At 42.2% G+C, this 18,390-nt stretch overlaps 1 protein-coding gene across 6 annotated transcripts in view; it reads right to left on the reverse strand.

Moving 5' to 3' along the window:
- Window positions 1-28: 28 nt before the first annotated feature.
- Window positions 29-18,390, reverse strand: part of ADAM17 (ADAM metallopeptidase domain 17) — a 70,408-nt gene continuing 52,046 nt past the window's right edge. For 5 of the 6 annotated variants that reach the window (XM_003927223.4, XM_074393803.1, XM_074393797.1 and 2 more), the window contains 8 exons: window positions 17,979-18,178; window positions 15,651-15,754; window positions 10,355-10,489; window positions 6,684-6,814; window positions 5,366-5,444; window positions 4,530-4,618; window positions 2,451-2,501; window positions 29-1,867 (listed from right to left, as the gene is read on the reverse strand). In XM_003927223.4, the coding sequence (XP_003927272.1) occupies window positions 1,526-1,867; window positions 2,451-2,501; window positions 4,530-4,618; window positions 5,366-5,444; window positions 6,684-6,814; window positions 10,355-10,489; window positions 15,651-15,754; window positions 17,979-18,178 (1,131 nt within the window). In that variant the 3' untranslated portion in view covers window positions 29-1,525. The remainder of the gene's footprint in view (window positions 1,868-2,450; window positions 2,502-4,529; window positions 4,619-5,365; window positions 5,445-6,683; window positions 6,815-10,354; window positions 10,490-15,650; window positions 15,755-17,978; window positions 18,179-18,390) is intronic. The other variant, XM_074393787.1, reaches the window with a different exon arrangement.

The following is an 18,390-nucleotide window of genomic DNA, read 5'->3' on the forward strand; positions in this document are numbered from 1 at the left end:
ATTAACACAGATATCAGTGCTACAACTATAAAGTATAACCTAAGCAGCTTTATTTTATAAACGACAAAGACTTTTTTTTTAAAAAGTCACAATTTTATAAAAATGGTTTTCTTACATTCTTTTGAGAACTGCCGCATGCATACACCCACACACCTTGTATCAAATTCCAAAAGTTTAACTAAAATACAAGAATATTGTGACTAGTTAAAAGACAGCAAATACCATAAGGTACAAGTTCAAGTATTAGTATAACAAGTGTCTGCATAACAAATGTCCTTGGAAAAGTTGGGGGGTAAGGACATGATTAGTCAAAGGTTTGGTTAATTGCCCTCAAAGTTTACAAGTTAAAATGTTTTGGCTGGCGAGCACATTTCAGTTCTTAGGGGAAAAAAGCTTTTAATGGCAATTTATAGAAATCAGAATTCAGGCTAACGGTTTTTATCCTTCACAGAGTAAATGCAGCCCCTCCAGAGTCCTGGAGCAATAAAATAAATCAAATATCTGCTTCTGGGTCAATACTTGGGTTTCTGAAGAATCAGTTCTTGTGGGGATGGGACCCCCAACCATAAGGGCAGGTAGCATTCTGTCTCCTGACTGGCTCATCACACCTCAGCCTATTCAAAACAACCTATTCTTAAGAAATATCTTACCCTCTTGTTCACTAGTGTTTGAAAACAGGCAACCCAATATGCTGGGATTACAGGCATGAACCACCGCACCTGATTGATAATGAATTTTCTAAGAGCAGGTATCCCTATCAGTAATAGGGATACATGAAGATACTTACACAGAAAAATTACCCAGCAGATTAGGGCCCTAAACGGTTGATTGGATTCCATAAATTCAGCTAGCTAGCACTTAGCCTTACTGTAAGGTAGGTAGTTATACTACTAGGGAGTATTAGTCTTAGAATTATGAAGAGCCATATTAACCCAAATAATTTCTAAACTTAGATGTATAATTCTCCCTGCTACTTAAAAACTCCAGGTAATAACTAGAAATAGACCCACAATTTAGAGACAATGTATATTTAGAGACAACGTGTAACTAGACTCATCTCCTTTGTTTTTAGTTGAAGGCAAAAATTAAACCTATTGTGTTCCAGTTGTCCTCACAAATAAATCCTAAATGCCTCATATTCAGCGGTTGATTACAGTGTATAAAAAAAATCATTTCCCTAGTCAGTGCTGTTATCAATATAAAAGATTAATTTACAAAAACGTAAATATTCATAACCCAATCCAGCTGTATTTTCTGCTTTTGCACCACAGGTCAAAAGATACTTAAAAAACTAAAACCTGAAAGCCTCAAAATAAGCTAGATTCACCTTCACCTTACCTTTTCAAAAGGAGAAGGGCTGAACCACACAAGAATTGTTTATCTGCAGGAAGTTCAAACACGTGACCGGCATCTGCTGTTAAAAGTCACTTCCTTACTTCCCAATCTTCACAAAATTAAGCTGTGATCGTAAGTCAAATCTATAAAAATATTTTGCACACTTAAGTGAAAAGAGCTGAGAACTAAACTAGCACTCTGTTTCTTTGCTGTCAACACGATTCTGACGTTGCAGTTTAAAGGACGCAGCCTTTTCACTTCTGGTGACCGGATGGTCCGTGAGATCCTCAAATGACTTGGCAGCTGTGCTGCTATTTGGGAAGGGGTCCTTCTCAAACCCCTCCTCATCCATATGTGAGTCTGTGCTAGGGTCTTCCTGGATGGTGTCCATTCTCTGGTGGTCCAGTTTCGGAGCTGCTGGCGCTGAAGGGATCACAGGGGCAGGTGGCAGGCGGCCTGGAGTCGGGGGTGCAGGAAAGGGTTTGATAATGCGAACCGATGCGGAATCCATGCTACTCAGCATTTCAACATTCTGGAAAGACATGGGTTCAATTGACGGGAATAAAAGATGAATCGGAGGTCCTCATAGCTCCAACCTTACCCATCAAAGAGCACCTTATTCTGTTGGCACTGTGATGCCTCTTGCTAAAAAAGTGTTAGGTGAGGCTCACTCAACCTAAGAAGTAACTAGAAAATACTAGGTTGGTGCAAAAGTAATTAATGCCATTACTTTTAATGGCAAAAACAGCAACTACTAGTTTTCAAGTATCCTGAAAACTTACCATTCGATGATCCAAAAGAAGATTCAAACCTCTCAAGGTAAGATCACAGGACAGAAATTGATCTCAAAATATTAGCTAAGTGTAGAAGAGCTAAATCACTCCTTATGGCTTGGGAAGGGGACAGCACAGCTATTTAAATCATCATCCATGCAGCTAATCAAAGTCCACCATCACTACTGTCAGGAGGGCAAACATTCCAACCTAGAACCTTCCTGCTGCAACATGACCTTCTATCAGCCAGTGAAAGTTCTTGCTGGGTCAAGTAAAGGTCTTTGCCTAACAGGGCCTCAAAGACAAGGCGAAGATTATGTTTCTTTCATATGGTATACTCACACTGGGATGAAACAGAGACAAAGATTCATACTGCTTATCCAATTTCTTATCCTAGAAAAAAAGGAACAGCAAGAAAAAAGGTCATTCCTACAAATAAAATTCAGTTAGTGAGTACTATTTCCTCCCAGGCTACTCTTAACACTAGGTGAAGAACTTAGAAGCTGAGTTGTAGAAAGTGATAGCAGACTCAATGATGAGAATGCATTTCTCACCCCAGCTTTAGTTAGAAGTGTTTGCTCTGCACTCAAAGGAAATATATTTTGTCATTAAGTACAGAAAGAGGCAAGGTTTAAGTACTATGAGAAATGTATCCCTCTGTGGGCAGGGGAATAACAAGGGCATCTTCTGTACATGAAGTGACAAATGTCCCAGATGCTGGGTAAACCAGGACCACACTGACTGGAAAAGTGACTGGTAGGAAGACCCAGGTGGCTGGGCCTGCAGCTTCCCTCACACTGCTCTGGCCCATAGCCTCACTCTCTTAGCTGTCTCAACAGTTTATGTGGACCACGATCTGCTGGAAGAACTAAGCCTCAATCCCTACATCCTACTTCTGCAGAAGGCTGACCACGTGGCCACCTGCTGCCCCGTCCCTGCCTGTGACTGAAGACAACAGAGGGACCAAGAATCCAGGCCTAGGCTTCCTGTCTAGCTGCCATCAATGTATTCTATGGCCAGAAACAAGCCACAGCCCTCCCTCCTATCAGAGGCTTTGCTCTAAAATCAAGGGTTGGCCTTGCCCACATGTGCAACTTCCCTGTAAACAAAATAGGTTCCACCCTCCAATAGCAATCATGATAGATGGCACTGTTATCCAGAGACATCTGTCAAAGCTTCAAGCATGTCACCTTTAAAACAGCTTTCTTCAGCAGAAGTGCTCCCTAGAGGTCTTCCTCCCTACACCCATCATGCTCACCAGCCCAAGGAAAAAGCTGCTCGGTAAGATGGCCCCCAGGCAGGAGAAGCCAGTGAGAAAGGAAAGGAAGGAGGAGGCAGGAAAAACTCCTTTGTCAGCAGAGCTGTGCTGGAATTTTTAAGTGCTCATAGGAAGAGCACTGTGAAAGAATTTCGGATACCAAGTCTGGAAGCCTGGGTCTGACTTTCTCATCTCTATGGCAGACAAATACCCACTCCCCACAGATGCAAGTGAATGGATTTGTAAGAACATTTATGAAAATGGGCCTCAAATTATAAAGTACCTGGAATTCCTTAGTCAAAGCCCAATTCAACTTGTAGCTATTACTGATAATGGGAACAGAAAAGACTGCTTACTCTTATTTAGGAAGATGTGAATACTCTATATGATAGCTGGGCCCCAATCCCTACATCCTGCTTCTGCAGAAAGCTGAACACATAGCCATCTGCTACCAAGAATCTATATGATATATGGGGAACATCTGAAATGCTGATGTTTGACATTTGCTCTACTGCAACAAAGTCAGCCTGGACATGCCCTTAATTAGGGCTTTATTCATCAAAGGACCTGGACAAATCAGTTAAACAGTCTCCTATGCTTCCAAGTATAAAATTCCTGAGACAATTTATTTTATATTAAAATAAAACACCAACATGCAAAAATAGTATCATTTTTTAAAAAGACCATTAGTTAAGCTTTCAATAAGACACGCTCCCCTAGGAATAAGACTAAAAAAAGTTATTGGAAATATCAGGCCAGACTTTGCTAAGAACAAGTTTTATCTTTTCCAAAGATCACATTGGAGTTGATCAAAATTTAAAGAAAATGTTTAGGCCAGGCGCAGTGGCTCACGCCTGTAATCCCAGCACTTTGGGAGGACAAGGTGGGCAGATTACAAGGTCAGGAGTTCAAGACCAGACATGGTGAGACCCTGTCTCTACTAAAAAATACAAAAATTAGCTGGGCGTGGTGGCTCCTGCCTGTAATCCCAGCTACTTGAGAGGCTGAGGTAGGAGAATTGCTTGAACCGGGACCCAGAAGGCAGAGGTTGCAGTGAGCCGAGATCGTGCCACTGCACTCCAGCCTGGGCTACAGAGCAAGACTCTATCTCAAAAAAAAAAAAAAAAAGAAAATGTTTAATTACTGAAAAGTTGGTGACTTACCACACAATGGACAAGAATGCTGAAAGGAATCCAAAATATCAAGGAGAAAACCAGGACAGACCCAACGATGTTGTCTGCTAAAAATTTCCCTGTGAACAATTCCAAACAGTGAATGTCTTGACCGAGTACTTCACAAATCTAAAGTGAAATCCCCTTAGGATATTACCATTGTGTCAAATGGCAGAGCTGCTGGCTAGACACTACTCACAGTATTGAAAAGAGTGTCTGTGCTACCTATATTAGACCAGACCATCCCTCCATACCAAGTGCTTTTAAGCTGGCTGATAGGAACAGATTGCAGAATACTCAACATGCTTCCTGGAGTAACAGTCAACAGCTAATCACATGGAATGCTACTACTAGTAACAAATGCTTAAGAAGACAAAGTTTTTGTTACCTGGACATTATTTTTGTGATTAAATTATGGACCCAGGAGGACACTCATATAGCCTGCTTCTATAAAATATGAGGCCTACTTTTACGTTAAGCAGGATTCAGTCTATAGCATTCAGTCAAATAAACACTCTTACATCAATCAGGATTCAGTCTATAGCATTAAACTATGCTTATGCTACTCACACGTATATTTTGGAGTAAAGAAGGAAGCCAAGTATTTTGACTTTAATTCCCTTGTCAGAAAATCTACATCCAAGCTCCATGGGGACAGACTATGAGTTCATTTTATTCTTGCCAACAAAGTTGTTTCCTAACAAAAGCAGTGTGTATTTCCACCTTCTACTGCAAAATTACAGCACATCACTCTGAAAGCACACTTTTCTAATGTCATCACAGAAATCAATTCAGCTCTCAATAAACAGTCTGGGGAAGTCACCTACCAAAAGTATTGATGCTCAGCTGGTCAATGAAATCCCAAAATCGTTCAATTACATCCTGTACGCGTTTCTCACATTTACCCTATGAAGAAAAATCATACAGCATCATTCCCAAATGCAATATATCAGAGATAATGTAGCTTTATAAAAATAACTGACATGTAAAGGAGTTCATTAAAATCAAACATTTTCCCATCTTTGGCACAGGACAGTAACTTTACCACAAGAAAGTAGGACATACCGTCATTGATACTTTCCTAATTACCCCATTTTTACAAGTCTAAGACACATTAAGTTCCTCTTCAGAGGTTCAGCTTGTTTAACTTCCCTGTTCTTATTTTCTTTAAGTCAACTTCCTTGTACCCTCCCTGTTCCTAGTTACCTACTTTGTAATCTGTGACCCTTCCCACCTTTGCCACACCCTGACATGCCCAGACACACCGTGTACCATAACAGACAGCCTCTCCCTTCCTGTCTAATTAGCCATATTCAATTTTAAACAGTAGCCAATCAGGTCAGCTTAGATTGTGTGGTCTGGCTCTGGCCAATGGGGCCAGGACACAGAAGCAGAGACTGTGCGTTAGGGATAAAAACCCCTTCCCTCCCTTGTCCAGTGTGCTCTCACAGTGGCCAGACGTGCAAGCACTACCTTCTACAGAAGTAAATTTGCCTTGCTGAGAAATCTGTTTTCACTTGAGTACTCATTCTCTTTGCAACTCCAAGCTCTTATTCCAAGCACAAGTGATTTAGAATTACCAAGAGACAAAAGTCAACAAAACCAATTTGCTAAAGATGAGGCATTCCAGTAAAGACTCTATTGATTACAAACACACAGTAGACAGTGAAGAACACAGCCAGACTCACTGTGAAGCCTCTTAAACCTTGAAACCCTTGCCCATCACTCTGCATGGCAAGGGTCTGACTTAGGTAAATCAACCAGCCTTCTAGGTCTTTCCTACTCATTCAGCACCTGTTTCAAAATCACATCTTGAATAATTTTGTAATCTGAGTCAATTCTAAGTAATTTAGGAAAACATAATTAGGACCCACTGCCTGAAACCAACGAACTTTACCATAAAGTCCCCACCCCCAGTCCTTCTCAGTCTCTGGGCTCAAAGCTTCCTACTATGGAAGGAAACTGCAGGCAGGGACCTGAAAGCACTCTGTCTTTTCCTCCTCAGTCATATCCATACATAACAATGGGCCAGAAGAATAGAGCCCCACTTGCGTTTTGATTTCTTTGCATTTGCAAAATCAAGGACTTACAAAATAAAAACTTCCCATCTGACTGATACAGAAAAAGCTGTACATAAATACTCACATTCATGTCACAAAATCCTACTGTACAGGGCTTTCCTTTCCTCAAAAATAAGTTCTTTTGTTCAGCATCGACGTACGGCACACACCGGCCAGAAAGGTCCCTGCAGCACACCTTGCATGAGTTGTCAGTTTCTGAAACAGAGCACACAAATTGACAGCTGGAGTTTTCTAACACCTGGCTCTCCTCCTCCCTCTTTCCTCCCTGACGCTGATCCCAAAGAGGCAAGAAATCACATTTATTTTTTTATTTCAATAGCTAATACTAGCCATATCCCCCGACCAAAGAGTAGTTTCTGAGGTCAAACTCCTCAGCCTTGAGTGACAGAGGCCACAAGGTTAAAAAAAAAAAAAATACTTTCAGAGAAAAGTCTGTTCTAGATTAAAGACCCTCTCTTAAAAGTCTAATTATTCTCTCCACTTCAAGCCCCTCACAATGCTCTTCTGTATGTTTCCCTTTGTCCCAACACTCTTGTTACCCTGCTGACTTCAGTCCTTGGCTTTTGAGTCTAAAAAGGGCCCCTCAGGGTTGGCTCCCTGAGAGCAAGAGCAGCTGGGACACAACTGTCCACCATAACTCCTCCATCAAGAACATCTCTGACAGGTCACAGGATAAAACAGCTAGGCATCTGTGAGCCATGTGGGCATACACAGGAATGGCAGAAATGCCAGAAAAACCAGAAAATTAAACCCTATTTATACTTCAGGGAAGAAAGAAATCAACTAGAACACAAAAACGAGCAAAAAGTAAACCTTTTCAGACTGGGTGCAGTGGCTCATTCTCGTCATCCCAGCACTTTGGGAAGCCAAGGCAGGTTTATCACTTGAGGCCAGGAGTTCAAGACCTGGCCAACACGGCGAAACTTCGTCTCTACTAAAAGTACAAACTTAGCCAGGTGTGGTGGTGGCACGCCTGTAGTCCCAGCTACTCAGGAAGCTGAGGCACAAGAATCGCTTGAACCCGGGAGGAAGAGCCTGCAGTAAGCTGAGACTGCACCACTGCACTCCAGCCTGGGCAAGAGTGAGACTCCATCTCAAAAAAAGAAAACCTTTTCATCATTCACTAATTGATAAAATATTTCTTTTTTTTTTTTTTTTTTTTTTGAGACGGAGTTTCGCTCTTGTTACCCAGGCTGGAGTGCAATGGCGCGATCTCGGCTCACCGCAACCTCCGCCTCCTGGGTTCACGCAATTCTCTTGCCTCAGCCTCCTGAGTAGCTGGGATTATAGGCATGCGCCACCATGCCCAGCTAATTTTTAGTATTTTTAGTAGAGACGGGGTTTCACCATGTTGACCAGGTTGGTCTCGATCTCTCGACCTTGTGATCCACCTGCCTCGGCCTCCCAAAGTGCTGGGATTACAGGCTTGAGCCACCGCGCCCGGTGATAAAATATTTCTTGAGCATTTACTGTGTCAGGCTCTGTCCTTCCAGGGCACCCCAAGCCTCTTGCCATTCACACAACAAATTTTTTTATTTGGCATCTACTATGTGTTTTTTTTTTTTTTTTTTTTTTGAGACGGAGTTTCGGTCTTGTTACCCAGGCTGGAGTGCAATGGCGCGTTCTCGGCTCACTGCAACCTCTGCCTCCTGGGTTCAGGCAATTCTCCTGTCTCAGCCTCCTGAGTAGCTGGGATTACAGGCACGCGCCACCATGCCCAGCTAATTTTTTTGTATTTTTAGTAGAGACAGGGTTTCACCATGTTGACCGGGATGGTCTCGATCTCTTGACCTCGTGATCCACCCGCCTCGGCCTCCCAAAGTGCTGGGATTACAGGCTTGAGCCACCGGCGCCCGGCTCTTTTTTTTTTTTTTTTTTTTTTTGAGACAGTCTCACTCTGTTGCCCAGGGTGGAGTGCAGTGGTGCAATCTCAGCTCACCACAACCCCAGGTTCAAGTGATTCCCCTGCCTCAGCCTCCTAAGTAGCTGGGATTACAGGCCAAGTGCCACCATGCCCAGCTAATTTTTTTCATGTTTTTAGTAGACGGGTTTTCACCTTGTTGGCCAGGCTGGTCTCAAACATCTGACCTTGTGATCCGCTCACCTCGGCCTCCCAAAGTGCTGAAATTAGGCATAAGCCACCACGCCCAGCCTTTTTTTTTTTTTTTTTTTAAGAGATGAGGTTTCACCATGTTGCCCAGGCTGGTCTCAAACAACTCCTGAGCTCAAGTGATCCACCCACCTTGGTCTCCCAAAGTGCTGGGATTATAGATGTGAGCCACCGCACTCAACCTATCTTCTTTACCTGCACATTATTGCATTTGGAAAAGTCCCTTACTCCACTGTACGGATGGTGAGCTTCCAACCCAGTGATTTTTAATTAATTATTGGGTTGTCCTTTTTTTTTTTTTTTTTTTCCCAATTTTTTTTGGAGACGGAGTCTTGCTCTGTCACCCAGGCTGGGATACAGTGGTGTAATCTCGGCTCACTACAACCTCTGCCTCCTGGGTTCAAGCAATTCTCCCGACTCAGCCTCCTAATAAGTATCTGGGACTTCAGGCCCACACCACCACATCCAGCTAATTTTTGTCTTTTTTAGTAGACATGGGGTTTCACCATATTGGGCAGGCTGGTCTCGAACTCCTGACCTCATGATCCACCCACCTTAGCCTTCCAAAGTGCTGGGATTACACCATGCCCAGCTAATTTTTTCATGTTTTTCTTGCACCTGGCCTTTTTTTTTTTGAGACAGAGTCTCACTCTGTCGCCCAGGCTGGAGTGCACTGGCACAATCTCAGCTCACTGCAACCTCCACCTCCCGGGTTCAAGCAATTCTCCTGCCTCAGCCTCACTAGTAGCTGGGACTGCAGGCGTGAGCCCCCATGCCTGGCTAACTTTTGTATTTTTAGTAGAGATGGGGTTTTGCCATGTTGGTCAGACTGCTCTCAACTCCTGACCTTAAGTGATACACCTGCCTCGGCCTCCCCAGGTGCTGGAATTACAGGTGTGAGCCACCACACTCAGCTCTTGGTCTATTTTGAAAGCAGAAGAACTCTCTCATTGACTCCATGGTTTCAATGAGAACTCCCTCATGCTCCATGGTTTAAGTAGGGTGGCAGGCAGAGAACAGCCATTCCCTGACCAGTCCATGAGGATACTCTCAAACCCAGGGGTTCCAAAATAGCATAGAAACCAAAGGAAAACTGACAGGCCAGCAGGAGAGAGGCTCCTGCCCCAGGCTGCTCTAAAGAGATCAGAGGGGAGCAGACCCAGACTTCTTGATAAGACTGAAAATCCTGATCTAGTGGGGTCAGATCCTGGAATCAGCTCTCTCTGGTTGAGTTCTTGCAGGAGTATCCTGTTCCATGCCAGTGTAATGTAGACAGCCAATGCTGCTTTCATGGTTTGTATGATATGGAGAAGAGAAGGGTTAGGACACACCTCTACCTCCCCACCCACTTACCTACAACAAAATTCCCTCCTATGCTACCTTGAAGCCTGAAAATGCAGCAAGAAGAAAGACCAACAGGACAGGTCTATATGTGGTAGAAGAGCCAAGATCTGCATTCACAGATGCCTGTCTCCAGACACTACCCTGCCTTTACCCCTCCCCTCGTCCTCGGCTTGGGTCTCACCACTGCTTTCATTAGCATGACCTCCAAATGGAGGGAGGGAACCTGGCAGACAAAGGCCATGTTTTTTCCTGCTGCTGGATGGGCATAAAACTGTGCTCACCATTACATGCACAGGACTCCAGCTGCTGCTCCCTCTCACAGAAAGGGATGCATTTCCCATCCTTACACTTGCCAAGATCCAAGCAAACAGTGTCATCTTCAGCATTTCCTGGAGGTGGGCACTCACTGCTATTACCTGGAAGCAAACACCAGTCATAACAAAAAGAATGAGTCTCAGGTCCACCAGTTCTACAGGTGCATAATACGCTGTTTCTCGTGCAAGTGAGCACCTTACCCTTGCAAACAGTAAAAAGTGACCTACAGAGCTAGGACAAGAGCCTGCATCTCACCAGGAATCAGCATTTAGGGAATGCCTATGTGCCAGGCTACATTGCATGAGTCCCTGGCCTCCCAAGCCCTGGTTAGAATGCATGGTCTCCACTTTTGCATCACACAGCCATATATAAAAGAATATCCTGTGTGTCATTACTTAGAATAAACTGCAAACCTTGTATGAAGGCTTAAAAGAGCTACATGGCCTTCCCTATCTAGCCCTGATTTCATCGCACATAACTCCACCATAGCCCACTCTGCTTTGGCTGTGACAACCTCCATTGAATATTGAAGGTTCCTTCAATTTGTTAATATTGAAGGAACTTCAATATTAACAAATACTGGTCCTTCTACCTGGAATGCTGGTGTTCCACTCTTTTGGGGAGATTAGCTTGGTTTTGCTTATGGATTAAGTTTTGTCTCAAAGATTCTCTTCTGAGATATCCCTGAGGATGCTAAGTTCATGTGACCTCCCAATTCCATTATGCACTATCGCACTCCTTCTCTCCTTCACTGCGTATGTTTTGCAATTTATATATATTTATTGTTATTTTCTGTTTCCCCTCTACTAGATTTACTACAAGCCCCATGAGAGCAATGATCAAATCTATTAATCAGTTATCTCCAATCCCCATATTATAGATACACTACAAATATTTCTTGAATAAATCAAGTATTCTTTTTTTTTCTTTTGAGACAGGGTCCCATGAGAGCAATGATCAAATCTATTCATCAGGTTATCTCCAATCCCTATCATATTATAGGCATACTGCAAATATTTCTCAAATAAATCAATTTTTTTTTTTTTTCATTTGAGACAGGGTCTCAGTCTTCCACCCAAACTGGAAAGCAGGGGTGTGATCATAGCTTCCTGCCTCCCAAGTACCCAGGACTTCAGGCATACACCACCATACCTGGCTAATTTTCTATTTCTCTCTCTCTCTTTCCTTCTTTTTTGGAGAGCTGAGGTCTCCCTATGTTGCCCAGGCTGGTGTTTTCATGTTGTCAAATTTCTGGGATCAAGGGATCCTCCCACCTTGGCCTTCCAAAGTGCTGGGATTATAGGTATGACCCACTGTCCCCAACCCAATAATGCCAAAGAAAAGCCACTAAAGAAGGTTAAACTGGGAGAGACAGGATGGAATGAATGAATCATTCTGGAAAATGAACAGCACAAGCAGTTAAAAATCAACACAAAATGAGGAGAAAAAAAATTATGAAAGCAATGGACTATATCCACAGCTCTGGACCGCCTTTCAGCTGAAGAATGGAGCTAATCAAAAGAATTCTGACTTAAAGGGCTTCAGAGCAGTAACACAAAACATACAGAAATCTGGCCAGTTTCAAACAAAAGCAACGGTTTATTAAGTACCTAACAGATAATCAGACACTTTGCCTCTGTTCTCATAAAACCTTTCATGAGCACTTGGCATTCATAGTGTCAATAGTCACTGAACAAACTACTACTACTGAAAGTATGATGTCCAGTGAGCTCAGGGAAGGTTTATACTGTGGATCATTATTGTATTTTTGGTATATAATACTGCCCTGATACATTTCAAAAGTGCTCAATAAATACCTGTTGAGCATCTGTTCTTAAAAGGCTAAAGTCAGAGTATTAAACAGGTAGGAAAATAATTTTTAAAACAATATCATCTATTTAGCATGGTCCTCAAACTGGCATGCATGGAAATCAGCTGACAGAATGTTACACAACACAGACTGCTTGGCCCCATTCCCACATTTTTTGGTGCAGTAGATCCAGAAAGGGGACTAATAATTTCCATTTCTAGTAAGTTCCCAGGTGATACCGCCACTACTGGCTGTGAAGTGCTAATTGCTTTTTTTCTTTTTTTTTTTTTTTTGGAGGCTGCCATTCTCTAGCTAGAAAATGCTGATTCTTTATCAGGAACCTACCCTCTGCTATCTACTACTTTGTATAAAATATCAAGGGAACAAAGGCTACTTGATAAAAACAAACACATTTTTCAAATTGTTTTACTTATGCTTATTTAAAAGAAAGCATTTTCCTAAATCTATTTTATTATTACAGTGAAGATGAAACATTGAACATAACTAGAAAATGTTCTTTAAAGTTTGATTTAGATAATCAGATTCCTAACATATGGCAAAGGAATGTGATAGTGACAGATTCCAAAACATAAAAACATCGAGTAACATGTCATAAAATGCACACTAAAACCAAAGTCAAGCCAAAATAAGACATAACTTCATTCACTAGGTCCCTGAAGACCTCCAGGTTTCTGTTTGCATCCTTACCACAACACCTAGGATGGTTATAATAAAAAAGACAATAACAAGTGTTGGTGAGGATGTGGAGAAGCTAGGACCTCATACAATGCTGCTGGGACTGTAAAATGGTGTAGTCATTTTGGAAAACAGTCAGACAGCTCCTCAAAAGATTAAGCATAGTTACAATATGAGCCAGAAATTCTATTCCTGAGTAATATTCAAAGGAATTGTCCATATAAAAACTTGTACATACATAGATGCTCACAGCAGCATTATTTGTTATGGCAAAAAAGTGGAAGCAACCCAAATATCTACCAACCAATGAATGAATTAATAAACTGTAGCATATCCATGCAATGGAATATTACTCAGCAATAAAAGTACATGAAGGACTTATACATGCTACAACATACATGAACTTTGAAAATGTTCAAAGAAGCCAGTCATACAATATGTGGTCACAAAAGACCACAGGGTTTCTTTTTGGAGTAATGTAAATGTTCTAAAATTAACTGTGGTGATGGTTGTAGAAATCTGAATATACTAAAAATCATTAAACTGTAACTCTAAATGGGCAAATTGCATGGTGTGTGAATTATGTATCAATTAAGCTATTACAAAATCCAAACAACCAACCAAAAGAGATGGAAATTTTGAAAACTATAACAATGGGACAGACATATCAGACAAAGAAACAAAAATTAGAGTAGCAAACTGAGTATTGCTTTTTGACAATTTAAATCAAAAAACATCACAAGAGTAGAAAAAAGAACATTATATACTGATAAGGAACAGCAGATAGGGATATAGAGATATGTCTGTTTATGTACCTAGTAATAATATAGATTTGAATTTTTTTTTAAGACAAAGTCTCACTGCGTTGCCCAGGCTGGAGTGCAGTGGCGCAATCTCGGCTCACTGCAACCTTTGCCTACTGGGTTCGAGTGATTCTTCTTCCTCAGCCTCCTAAGTAGCTGGGACTACAGATGCCTGCCACCATGCCTCGCTTTTTTTTTTTGTATTTTTAGTAGAGACAGGGTTTCACCATGTTAGGATGGTCTCGACCTCCTGACCTCGTGATCTGCCCACCTCAACCTCCTGAAGTGCTGGGATTACAGGCCACCGCACCTGGCCTAAATTTGAAAATTTTAAAGCAACAATTGATAGAACAACAGAAGAGTCAGGACACCTGGAAAGGTTAGCTCCAGAAAGATTAAAATCCTAAATGTAAAGGGAAAAATTATGAAGCTAATAGAAGCAGCTGTGGAAAACATCTTTTTAACCATCCACAATGGCTTTTTTGAACCATGTGTTTAAAAAATAAACCCACACACACAACAAAATGATGTATTTGATTACATTAAAATTAAAGATTTCTGTATAAAGAATGGCAACAGATAAGATAGAGGTGTATGGAAACCAAATGGATGATTATATAAAAATTCCTCCAAATCCACAGTAGTAAAATAACATGAAACTAAATTAAAAAAATAAATCAGCCGGGCGCGGTGGCTCAAGCCTGTAATCCCAGCACTTTGGGAGGCCGAGGCGGGTGGATCACGAGGTCAAGAGATCGAGACCATCCTGATCAACTTAGTGAAACCCCGTCTCTACTAAAATTACAAAAAAATAGCTGGGCATGGTGGCGCGTGCCTGTAATCCCAGCTACTCAGGAGGCTGAGGCAGGAGAATTGCCTGAACCCAGGAGGCGGAGGTTGCGGTGAGCCGAGATCGCGCCATTGCACTCCAGCCTGGGTAACAAGAGCGAAACTCCGTCTCAAAAAAAAAAAAATAAATAAACCAAATAGATGAACTGGCTATTCATGGGAGAAATCTGAATAGCTGAAAAATAGTTACTCAAGAAAAACTAAGTACTTTAGGACAAGGGCTATTAAAAAAAATGTAAGAACGAGAGATTACTTTATACTCATCAGGCAAATAAGACAGCAGGGTAATTCCAAGTGTTGCCCAGAACCTCAGGATACAGGAGTCCCTGGACACAGACAACCTAGCAGTGGTGTTGCAGAGACCACGCATTTACACTCCTCAGTATCCAGAGAAACACACAGGTTCCTGAAGGGACGTAGGAGTATGTGATCTGTAGTCCCATCTAGAGTATCAAGGGGATGAAGGTAATGGAAGTAGCTATCACTTGGTGAATTGATGAGTAAAACACAGCCAATCATACAACAATATGTAAGTTCCCCCAACAGTGTACTACAGATAGAAAAAATGGGTAACCGTCTAACTTGCAACCTGCTTCCTCCACACTATTCCAGTATACAGATTCATAAAATTCATATCCCAAGATTGTCATTTTGACTGTTTCCAAAATTTTGCTATTAGGATGTAGCCATAAAAAAACCCTGTTAAATTATCTGTAGCACAATGCAGATAGTTCTTTAAAATATGATACTGAATTTTTTAAAACCAGATTTAGGTAGAATATCATTTTGGTACATGAAAAACACATACATACACAAAATAACACTATATTATCTTTCAAAGATATACACATATCCGGGCAAATATTAACCACAGTAGAGTGGACATCTGTGAGGAAAAAGAGGAGAGTGATAGAAAAGAAAAATAAAACAGGTCTTATACCCAGCAGTGCCAAGTGTCACAAACTAAGGAGTGCCAGAACTCAACCCAGTATATGAGGTTAAAAACAGGGTGGCTTTCATCTGAACAAAACATAATCTTGTTTTTCAAAGACACACATACACACTTGAACCAAAGCATTCCAAGAAAGCAACAAGAACACGTACCTGTGCAATAGGACACGCCTTTGCAAGTAGCATTAATTGCCTCTTGGCACTTCTTCTGGGCAGTCTCGAACTGACAGTTTTTACAGCAAGGACTGTTCCTATCACTGGAGAAGAACAGCAGACAGGAACAGTTCAATTCAAATTATAGCCCCATATCATACACTACAGTCATGTTACAGCAACTTGAAGATCACAGGGAAGACCTCCTGGCTCTGTCACCCACTCCTACATCATCAGACATCTCTGCTGCTACAGCTACCTGCACATACTTTCCTAATATGCATAAGTACACATCAATGCCATACTGTAACAGAAAAGAATGGGAACACAGCGGTCACCTTTGAAACATCTTGGTGTCCTTGGTTTGCATTCATTTAATGCATTAATTTTAAAAAGATAAGATGGGCTGGGTGAAGTGGCTCATACCTGTAATCCTAGCACTTTGGGAGGCCGAGGTAGGTGGATCACCTGAGGCCAGGAGTTCAAGACCACCCTGGCCAACATGGTGAAACCCCATCTCTACTAAAAATACAAAAATTAGCCAGGCGTGGTGATACACTCCTATAATCCCAGCTACTCAGGAGGCTGAAGCAGGAGAATCGCTTGAACCCAGGAGGCAGAGGTTGCAGTGAGCCAAGATCGTGCCATTGCCCTCCAGCCTGGGCAGTAAGAACGAAACAGTCTCAAAAAGAAAAAAAAAAAGGCAAGATGGGGCCACAAGTAGACAGTAGGCAGGCAGACAAGTAGGCAGCCAGAACTCTACTCCCCCTTAGTATTTACAGTGTCAATATGCACAGTATCCAATTAAATCTCCAGAAACTGAAGTTTAACCCTTTTGCTTCTAAGCTAGGCACTGGTCTGAAAAAGCAGGTAACATTTTCTCTTTTTTTTTCTGAGACAGTCTTGTTCTGTCGCCCAGGCTGGAGTGCAGTGGCATGATCTTGGCTCACTGCAACCTCCGCCTCCCGGGTTCAAGCGATTCTCCCACCTCAGCCTTCTGAGTAGCTGGGATCACGGGCGTGCACCATCACACCTGGCTAGTTTTTGTTATTTTTAGTAAAGATAGGGTTTTACCATATTGGTCAGGCTGGTCTCAAACTCCTGACCTCAGGTGATCCACCTGCCTTAGCTTCCCAAAGTGCTGAGATTACAGGCGTGAGCCACCACACCCGGCCAAAAGTAGGTAACCTTCTCACTGGTAGCCTGCTCCCTCCACACTATTCCAGTGTATAGATTCATGGTAACATTCATATCCCAAGACTGTCATTTTTATTGTTTCCAAAATTTTGCTATTAGGCTGTAGCCATGAAAAACCTTGTTAAATCTTATACATCTCTGTTTCCTTAAAAGATTCTTTGGGCAGCCAGGCACAGTGGCTCACACTTGTAATACCAGCACTTTGGGAGGCTGAGGTGGGGGGAACACAAGATCAGGAGTTCAAGATCAGCCTGGCCAACATGGTGAAACCACCTCTCTACTAAAAATACAAAAATTAGCTGGGTATGGTGGTGCATGCCTGTAATCCCAGCTACTAGTGGGAGGCTGAGGCACGAGAATGGCTTGAATTCAGGAGACAGAGGTTGCAGTGAGCCAAGATCGTACCACTGCACGCCAGCCTGGGCAACAGAGCAAGACTCCATCTCAAAAAAAAAAAAAATTATTTGGGCCAGGCATGGTGGCTCACACCTATAATCTCCATACTTTAGGAGGCCCAGAAGAGTGGATCAATGAGTCCAGGACTTTAACACCAGCTTGGGCAACATGGCAAAACCGGATCTCTACAAAAATTACAAAAATTAGTCAGGCCTATAGTCCTATCTACCTGGGAGGCTGAGGTGGAAGGACTGATTAAGCCTGGGAAGTTGAGGCTACAATGAGCTATGTTCGTGCCACTGCACTCCATCCCAAGCAACAGAGACCCTGTCTCAAAAAAATAATAATAAAGATTCTTTTAACTATAGGACTGCTAAATCAAGGAGCATGCAAGGTCAAGGATTTTGTTACATAATGTCACACTGCTTTCCAGAAAGCTTCTTTTCTTTTGTTTTTAAAGAGACAGTGTCCCACTATGTTGCCCAGGCTCTTCTCAAACTCCTGGGCTCAAGCGGTTCTCCCACCTCAGCCTCCCAAAGTGCTGAGACGACAGGAGGGAGCCACTGCACCCAGCCCAGAAAGCATTTTCTGGTTCTGTAGGGCAAAAGAGATAAATGTAAACAAATACACACACCCCTTTCAGCTGATTCTAAAGTCCCTGTAAGTTCAGTCTTCTATTATTTTGGACATCTTGTTATACCAACTTCCCAGAATCACTGTGGAAAGATTCCTCACCTGCACTGGACACCTTGCTTCAACATGCAGTCACTGTTGCAGCAGGTGTCACTGTTCAGGTACATGATGCCAGGATCGCACTCTTCTCCTTCATCCACCCTCGAGTTCCCACACACCTTATTGCTGCGTTCTTGAAAACACTCCTGGGCCTTACTTTCAATGGTCTTATAAATTGATTGTTTACTGCAGTTTGAAAACATCTTGAGAGAAAAAAGACAATAAGGACCCAAAATAACATCCCAAAAATTTATTCCCATGCAATGTTTGTGCATCTTCTCTAGAGATGAACTCTTAATGTAAAATCATCATCTGAGCCACCCTGAAGTTATGGCCATCACAGTCCCCTCCAAAGGCCACCGACATAGAACTGAGAACCTCCCTCTGTAGAATGCTAAATAGCTGCTGTGAACTT

The sequence above is a fragment of the Saimiri boliviensis genome, chromosome 1 (genome assembly GCF_048565385.1).
Source record: "Saimiri boliviensis isolate mSaiBol1 chromosome 1, mSaiBol1.pri, whole genome shotgun sequence".
Taxonomy (NCBI): Eukaryota; Metazoa; Chordata; class Mammalia; order Primates; family Cebidae; genus Saimiri; species Saimiri boliviensis.